This window comes from Chiloscyllium plagiosum, unplaced genomic scaffold, assembly GCF_037043375.1.
Source record: "Chiloscyllium plagiosum isolate Xiang-an unplaced genomic scaffold, Cpla_swu_hap1 HiC_scaffold_42, whole genome shotgun sequence".
NCBI lineage: Eukaryota > Metazoa > Chordata > Chondrichthyes > Orectolobiformes > Hemiscylliidae > Chiloscyllium > Chiloscyllium plagiosum.
The window spans coordinates 10,069,871-10,079,312 of record NW_028270180.1 but is presented as its reverse complement, the minus strand read 5'-3'; the positions used below and the strand labels follow the sequence as shown (position 1 = coordinate 10,079,312).

General features: G+C 43.5%; 1 protein-coding gene across 6 annotated transcripts in view; it reads right to left on the bottom strand.

The window, feature by feature from the left end:
* Nucleotides 1-294: 294 nt before the first annotated feature.
* Nucleotides 295-9,442, bottom strand: part of LOC122542484 (uncharacterized) — a 128,064-nt gene continuing 118,916 nt past the window's right edge. For all 6 annotated transcript variants that reach the window (XM_043680250.2, XM_043680251.2, XM_087981958.1 and 3 more), the window contains 3 exons: nucleotides 7,923-8,078; nucleotides 7,120-7,180; nucleotides 295-7,020 (listed from right to left, as the gene is read on the bottom strand). In XM_043680250.2, coding sequence (XP_043536185.2) covers nucleotides 6,455-7,020; nucleotides 7,120-7,180; nucleotides 7,923-8,078 — 783 coding nt within the window. In that variant the 3' untranslated portion in view covers nucleotides 295-6,454. The remainder of the gene's footprint in view (nucleotides 7,021-7,119; nucleotides 7,181-7,922; nucleotides 8,079-9,442) is intronic.

Genomic DNA, 9,442 nt, shown 5'->3' with positions numbered 1-9,442 from the left:
AAGACCTTTTTCCATAAGATTACCCGACATGTACAAAACACAGAAACAAGTCCACAAGCCTCCTCTCAGCCCTCAACACTGACAGACCGCAGGAGGAAATCTTAAAACAGAAAGTGAACAGGACAGTGAAATCAAACAACTGTACATCTCTAAATGCAGGTACTAACCAAATGCTGACTTTCAGTCTTAAATGTTACATGCCAAACACAAGACACTAGACAGTCACACTCCTTCCCCAGGAGAAAAGGGAAGTACAATGAAATTATTTGCATTTAAAAAGACAAAGTCTGGATGTTCTTTAGTATTTTATCATATAAGAAACAGCATTCCAGCAAAACATAATTTGACACATCAATATAGATACAGCTCTGGTTATTATTGTTACATACATATCACAATCCATAAAAGAATCTCATGCTAAATATGTATCTTTACAAAATTAGGAATCAAACCCTATTAGTATGATTGTCACAAATCATGATTTCTCATTAGTGGACAGAACATGCTTGAGGAGCTCAATGGTCTACTCCCATATCTTCTGCCAGTGTGTTTTGCAAAATACACAAGTGCAAACTCAGCACCAGACTGTGGTAAATTAAAATAAATTTATAATTCCTGATATTATGCTTTCCTCAGTGACAGTTCCTGCAGAGTGTATGCACATATCACAATAATTCCTTTTCGATCAGAACTGAGAGACCCTTTATTTAGAAATAAAACTGACAAATTTCCAAACTCAGCACAACCTACATCTTTGGCACTGCACAAATATCGGCAACAACTTTCATTGGAAAATGCCCGATTATTCCTGGGACTTTCAACAAGCCTTTTACGGAATTGCATGCTTTAGGACGAAGAATACTCTCAATATTATTAATGTGCAGCTAATTACAGAGAAGAAGAAACACTGAACTTCCTTTTCCTGGCTGAGACGCTTCATCGCAATCTGTTAAATTGACCTGCACTGAATGTTCAAAATGAATACTGTTTATAAGGAAAGGTGGTTAGGAGATTGTGGGAGGTGATGGGTCCATAGTTTTGTCACTAGGCTAGTAATCCAGAGACCCAGGTAATGCCCAGGGGAACAAAACAGAAATTGCAGGAGAAACTCAGCAAGTCTGGCAGCATCTGTGGAGAGAAAGCAGAGTTAACAGTTCTAATCTGGTGATCCTTTGACAGAACCTCTACTAATTCTGATGAAGGGTCACTGGACCCGAAACGTTGGCATTACTTTCTCTCCCCAGATACTGCCAGACCTGCTGAGTTTCTCCAACAATTTCTGGTTTTTTTTCAGATTTCCAGTTTGTTTTAACGTCCTGGGGACCCAGGTTTAAATCTTTCCATGGCAGATGGTAGAATTTGAACATAATGAAAATTTGGAGTTAAAAGTCTAATGATGACCATGAAAGCATTGTTGGTTCGCTAATGTCCATTAGGGAAGAAATTTGCTGGGTCTGGACTAGTGCGATTTCAGATCGACAGCAACATGGTTGACTCTTAATTGCCTTCTGGGTAATTAGGGAGGGGCATCAAATGTGATCTAACCAGCTTGTTGATGAATTCAAAAAAAGTGAGATATTTTTAGGGTGGGAGGAGAAAGACTTTAAAAAGACACGAGAGGCTTTTTTCTTAGACAGAGTGTGGTTCACGTGTGGAATGAATCTCCAGAGGAAGTGTTGGATGCAGATAGTTACAACATTAAAAGGCAGTTAAATAAGAACATGAATAGAAAATATTTGGAGGGATATGGGCCAAGCGCAGGCAGGTGGGACTAGTTTAGTTTGGAATTATGGTTGGCATGGAGTGGTTGGACTGAAAGCTCTGTTTCTGTGCTGTATGACTCTGACAGTGAAATTAAGAACTAACCATAATAATATCCTTACAACAGCTGGGAAATCGGGAAGAAGAGGGCATCAGTTTAAGGTTAGAGGGGAAAGAATAAAAGGGAATCTAAGAGGGCAACTTTTTTTTTACACAGAGGGTGGTACGCATATAGAATGAGCTGCCAACAGAAGTGGTTGAGGGGGGAACATTAACAACATTTAAAAGACATTTGGACAAATACGTGGATAGGAAAGATTTAGAAGGATATGGGCCAAGTACAGGGAAGTAGGGTAAGCGTGGATGGACATTTTGGTCGGCATAGATCAGTTTGGGCCAAAGAGCCTGTCTGTGTGCTGTAGGACTCTATGACTCTAACAGTGACTGATCATTTGTACATGGAGCTGTACCATCATGCTGCTGTTGACACAAAACTGACACCTCGTGAAACCCAAGTCCCACCTACTTATGCGCACAGTTTGTAAGCAATGAATGTCAACAGTTCACACCAGCATAGTGCTTGGTCTTTGGATATTTCCAGGTACGAATGGCAGTTACTGGATTCTCTGAGGGGGTCAAGTCATATCCTGTCATTTATGATAAAGAAAACTGTAAGATTAAAATAGTTAGATATTTAGTTGGATGGTACAGTTTTTGACTGGGAGCTGAAATTTAAAAAGCAATGCAGTAGGAATGAAAACTAGTTTAATAGGCTGGAGCAACTAACAAGGTATAGTTGTTCAAAAAATACAGTAACCTAAGCAGCATCAAGGTTGTCTAATCTCCCCTGCCAATCTATCCCTGGCACTGTGAGGCAGCAATGCTAACCATTGTGCCACCCATGTACACTAGTTCATGGCTCCCCTAGTAACAGAAATATCTTCTGAATACGTACCCCCTGTCAGATCCCCTCATAACCTTACATGGGCAATCAAGGCCTAATCAAATACCTGTCCAATAGGAAGGCGCTCAGGTAGTAACTAGGACCAGTCAATCAACTCAGAATATAAGCAAAGTGCAATGCACCCAATGAAATCAGGAAAGCACAAAGTGTGCAGCAGAGACTGCTCGGACAGATTTGGGGTATTGCCGGTAGCAGTATGCTTTATTTCACCTCCGGCATCCCCCCTGCACAGTAGGAAGAAAGATAAGTGTAAATTCTCTGCAGATTGCAGCTTTCTTTGATCCCAAAGCTAAGTGTTTAATTGTTTTAAAATAAATCATTTGCTTATTACTGAAATGGAATACACGTTGACAAAACTTCTTGACTTGCTCTCATCAGGGCCAATGCAAGAATGTCAAATTTGAAACAATTTATACTCCAGGAGAAAAAGGTTGGAACCTAAATAATTGGACGAAATTAATTTGGCATATAAAGTTCAGGAATTGTAAATGAGGAAAGCATGATATGTCTAATTACACATTGATTTTACCACAGTTTATAGGCTGCATGCACATATGATTGACACGCTGGCAATACATGAACTGGAAGAGGGCTCTAATGGTGCAGTGGTATTGTCTCTACCTCTGGGTCAAGAGGTCCAAGTTCAAGTACAACCTGCTCCAGAGGTGAGTCCTAACATCGCTGAACAGGACAATTAGAAAATATCTATATGAACAGGAGGAGGCCATTCAGCCCCTCAAGCCTGATCCAATATTCACAGTTGATCTGTTTCTGAGCTCCCTCCAGCCAACTTGTCCCTCAGTTGGCTAGGCTAGCAAGAACGCTATTGATAGGTAGGGCAACCTACACACCTATAGACTGCTACCATCCAGTCAGCTGGCAGAAAAGTCACGTGTGAGGCAATCGCACTGACTTCACAGATATTATTACACAGAATCTTACAGCAGAGGAGGAGGCCACTCAGCCCACTGTACCTATCCAACTCATCAACAGAGTTCAAGCATCTGCTAACTTCCCTTTCAAGGATTTATCCTGTTCCCATTTGGAGCCTCCTATTGTGTTGAGTCCATTTCCACCAAGGTTTCAGGCAGCGCATTCTAAATCACATCAGCTCCTGTATAAACCTGGTTCCCATCAGCCTCCCTCCCAGATGCTGCCTGACCTGCTGCGCTTCTCCAGCAACACATTTCCATCTCCCTCATTCTTTCGCCAATCAGTTTAATGTTGAGTCCTCTGACAGTTTAAATATCTTATCCTAATTGCTCTATCAAAACCTCTCATAAATGTACACACCTCTGTTAAACCTCCTCACCTTCTCTGTTCTACAGAGAGTGCTTCCAGCTTCTCACACTTCATTACTGAAATAATGATGCACTTGAGACAAAATCACTGATTTTATTCATCCGATTCTGGATTTTGAAAATTCTAGACTGTATGGCTTCCTGTATCAAAGGGATAACTAATCTGTCCATATATGTAAGATTTTTTATTCACTTGTGAGATGTGGGCATCGCTGGCTGGGCCAGTGCTGTTCACTGGCCATCCTCAAGAAGATGGGGTTGAGCTGCCTACTTGAATCACTGCAGTCCATATGCTATAGGGACACCCACAATGCCCTCAGGGAGGAAATTCCAGGATTTTGAGCCAGTGACACTGAAGGAATGGTGATATATTTCCACGTTAGGATGGTGAGCAGCTCGGAGGGGAAATTGGAGGAGGTGGTGCTCCAATGTATCTACTGCCCTTGGCTTTCCAGATGGCAATGATTGAGGGTTTGGAAGGCGCTGTCTAAAGATCGTTGGAGAATTTCTGCAGTACATCTTCTAGATTGTACACACTGCTACTGAACGTCACTGGTGGAGGAAGTGAGTGTTTGCGGATGTGGTGCCAATCAAGCAGACTGCCTTATGCTGGATGGTGTCAAGCTTTTTGAGTGCAGTTGGGGCTGTACCCATCTAAATGAAGAGTATTCCAGCACACTCTTGACGTCCGGCTTGTAGGTGATAGACAGACTTTGGGGGAGACAGGACATGAGTTACCTGCAGTATTTCTAGCAGGAAGTGAGACTGCAGATGCTGGAGATCAGAGTCAAGAGTGTGGTGCTGGGAAAGCACAGCAGGTCATGCAGGAGAACCGACGTTTTAAGCATGAGGATGAAGAGCTTATGCCCGAAACGTCTGTTCTCCTGCTTCTCGTATGCTGCCTGACTGGCTGTGCTTTTCCAGCACCACACTCTCAACCAGTATTTCTAGCCTCTGACCTGCTCTTGTCGCCACTGCGTTTACTGTATATGGTGAGTCCAGGTGAGTTTCTGGTCAATGGAAACCCTATGTAAATCTATAATTGTAACTGAGGGATTGTCTGGCATTAATTCAGTCATCAACTTCCATTTCTTGTACTTTGGAGATCTGTTCTCATCAGGAAGCGCATTCCTGCTCCTTGCAATGCATCATGGGGAAGTGGACATGATCAGAAGCAAGCACCAAGAATCAGGCTGTGCTCCCTAAAATGAAATCTCGCACAAGCTTTTATTGGGAAGGAAGGGCGAACTTGCATTTCTATAGTGCCTTTCATGTCCTCAGGACATCATTTCGCAAGGTATCCACCTTGCCCCATCATAAACATGCAATGAAAGCACCTTCTGTTCACAAGAAGTCCGTCGTGGGTGCGTCTTTAAATTTATTCAAGGTTGAGTTAGAATGGTGGAGCAGGCTTGATGGGCCGAATGGCCTGCTTTTGTCACTCAGTCCTATATAAGGTCCAGGTGAGTTAAAAGGCAAAGGAACCAATTAATGGAAAGGATGGGGAAAACTATACTGAACATTTGGTGGACAGATGGGAAAAGTGCTTTGGGGTTTTCATGTCCATCTGAACAGGGTAACTACAAAATGGTACCGATATACCTTCAGAAAACAGCTATGCCCCTTATATCTTTGCATAGAGTTACTCAAAATGTGGGGAAATAATTATACCCTTTTCAGATGATGGGGAGGGTAGGAATATTAAACATATCAGTTTTATTCATATTGGACTGGCCATGTTTGGTCTCAACTCATCTATCCATAACCAGTTTTTACATTGAGAATGACTATTCAGAAGTGACAAAGATTCATCAATTAATAAGGAATTGAGCAACCATGCATTTAACATTGTAAAACCATTATTCCACCCATTGGCACCGCCCTCTGCATTGCCAAATTTTGCAAAATAAGCCATTTTGAGATAAAGAGAAAAGACCTTTTCCACACGGTGAGTGGTCCCAGTTTGAAACGCGTTGCCCGGAAGTGAGGTGGAGACAGGATCAGCCGAGGAATTCAAGAGGAGGCATTGGATGATTATTTCAGCGGAAACAGGGAGATGGGAAACGGGAAGGAATTTGGCACAAAGTCAAAATGCTCAGAGAGTCGGTGCAGGACTGAATGGTCTGAGATTCTGCGAACATGCAATTTATCAAAGGTCGAGCAACCGAGATGGAGGAACATTTCCCAAGCCTGTCTCACTCATAAACCAACCAACTTGCAGCACACTGATGTGTGGAACCATTCATAATTGTGTCCTTAAACATGAGCAATCCTTTCCAAAACAAAATATTCCAGCACATTAATGCCACATAATATTACACAAAGGCAGTGCGCCCTTTAAGAGTATTGAGTTTCGATCATTTTTGGTTCTTAAAAGGATGCAAAGGTTTGTCTATTTAAAAATAATTTGGTTCTTCACCAAAGGATGTCATTTTTTATTCCTGTTCGACCTGTGCAATCTAAAAGGCCGAGGGGATAGCAGAAGCGAACACTTCATTGCAGGAGTCATCACTGTTCCCTGCGACTTCTCGTCCTCACTCTGAGCTTCTGAGGAGAAATCACGCGGTGACTTGCTAGTATTCGGTGGTGCATCTGGACAGTTGGGTCTGGGAGGAGATGGAGTCCTGCTCTGGGTCATAGCAGGAGATGACCAGTCTGGCGAGCCAGCCCGTCTTGAATGCTTGTTGAACCTTGTCGACATACCGCTGAGCCAGGTCTCAGCGCAGGGAGCACCGGGTGAGGTGCAACCCACGTGCCGTTGCTCACCCTTGTCACTAGGGGTCGCTGTGGGTGAGATAGAGCCCCCCATCCGACAGGGAGATGGCTCCCTCATTCCTTGGTTACCGGGTTGGAGGTCCTGAAACAAGTGCATCGCCCAAGGGTTGCAGTGCTGCCCATCGGATGGCCTCGGAACTGCCCCCAGGATGGTGGTGATCAATGAGTCATGACTTTGCTCCCTCAAGCCCTGGACCTGTTGCCAATCTTTCATGTTTGCTGTTGGGGAATGGGGTTAGGGATGAGGAGGATAGCGTTAGAGATCAGCACAAGCCTTGAAAGGAACAGCGGCAATGGACGAGAATAGAGCGGCTTTACCTGTCATGAGACATTCATTCTTGTGTCTTAGCGCCTCCATTTCACAAGCCATGGCAGCCATCTGCAATGCAATTATGACAAGTGTTAAGCAAGTCAAGAAGCCAACTTAACAGAATCACTTAACAGAACTGGAAGAAGAAACATTTTTTAATTGATGGAATCTTTTGCTTACTATGGCGAAAGTGCAGAAAAAGGCCATTCGTCCTGTCGAGGCTGCACCAATCCTCTGCAAGGCATCCCAAGCAGACCCATTCCCTCCCCCAAAAATCCTTGTAACCCCATATGGGGGTTTTTACTGTGGCTAATCCACATAACCTGCACATCCCTGGACACTATGCAGCAATTTAGCATGGCCAATCCACCTAACCTGCACAACTTTGGACTATGTGAGGAAACTGGAGCAACCAGAGGGAACCCACGAAGACACAGGGAGAATGTGCAAACTCTACACAGACAGTCCCTGGTGCATCAAACCCAGGTCCCTGGTGCTGTGAGGCAGCAGCACTAACCACTGAGTCACCATGCTGAAGTGATACCATTGTAGCTTGGAGGCTAATGCTTATTCAGTCTGTAAATAAATGTAGGTATGAGTAAGTATTGATTCCAATACTGAATGTTTTGGTTATAACACTTATGTACATGAATTCTGAACTCCTGCCAAGATTTTCATATTTAAGTTCTTTAGTGAGAACTTTGTTCGGAAGATTCACACTGTTAACTCCCAGCAAGGACAGATTCTCTGTCACAATTACACGCAACCTTCACTGATCGCAAGGCAAGCTGCTGAGACGGTTTGCGGTTACCTTTTCCGTTTTCACATCCAGGTGTTGCTGCAAGCTCTGAATCTCCTTTTCCAGCTTCTGGAAGCTTTGAAAACCAGGGTCTTCCTTCAGCTTCCGATTCTCTTCCTCCAAGTGCAGTTTCTGATCCTCCTGGGACTTCACCATTTCAACCACGTTCTGTGACACACAGACAGCAGCAGGTTAATCCAGTGAGATTTGCGCAGATCAGACAGACGCCAATCCTAATCGCTGGACACTAACTCAATGACTCCTGGTAAAATACATGAGCCTGAGTGGCGTTGGCAATTATGTTTCTCAGTTGTGATGCCTTGCACAGTTGAATAGCCCACAGTGAACAGGGATGAAGAATCAAAGGTTTTTTTTAATAGAATCCCTACAGTGTGGAACCAGGCCCTTCAGCCCAACAAGGCCATACCGACCCTCAGAAGAGTTACCCAACCAGACCCATTCCCTTACCTCTGTATTTACCCCTGACCAATGCACCTAGCGTACACATCCCTGAACACTATGGGTAATTTAGCATAGCCAATTCACCTGACCTGCACATCTTGCGATTGTGGGAGAAAAGCAGAGCACCCAGAGGAAACCCATGTAGATGTGAGGAGAATGTGCAAACTCCACACAGACAGTCACCCGAGGCTGGAATCGAACTTGGGTCCCTGGTGGTGTGAGGCAGCAGTGCTAACCACTGAGCCACCATGCTGCCCAATCGTTATGATCATCATGAAACAAGGGATAGATTCAAATGCTGTTGATAGAGAATAGGAGCCTATTTCTTGTCGTCAGGAGAATGAGTGGGTTATGACTGAACACCGGATGGAATCTTTTTGATGGACAAGTCAGAAGACCCGCAGTGGAATGATTGGAGAGGTAGTGAACATCATAAATTAAACGTGGATGGTTAATCCAGAACATTAGGTAAAAGAGATCCAAACTGTAACTTCTGGGCTGATATCAAGAGGTTATCATGATGCAGAGAGCAGACACTGGACTTGAGTGTAGGTGAAAACCCTGGATGCATTTAACTACTAGAAAACAATTTGATTTCATGGATCAAGCAGAAGCAAGCCTTTGGACACCACGTGTTTATGTTTTTGTATCTAAATTAATCTTCATAGCCCTCTCGATTCCCCTCTCCCTCAAATGTTTTGATTTAATTAAATTTATTATTACCACATGTACCGAGGCACAGTGAAAAGATTTGTCTTGCGTGCAGTACAGGCAGATCATACCATAAAAGATCAGAGGGTGACGCATCAGAGCGAGGAATACAAAGTTATGGCTGCACCAAAAGCAAGATCAACATTAAATTTGAAATTTGAGAGTTCCATTCCGCAGTCTAATAACAGCAGGGAAGAAGCTGTTCCTGAACCTGTTGGTATGTGTGTTTAAGCTTTTGTATCTTCTGCCTGAAGAAGAGGTTGGAAGAGATTATAACTGGGGTGGGAGGGATCTATGATGACATTGGACGCCTTTCTGAGGTAGTGAGAAGTGTAGATGGATTCAATGGATGGAAACTT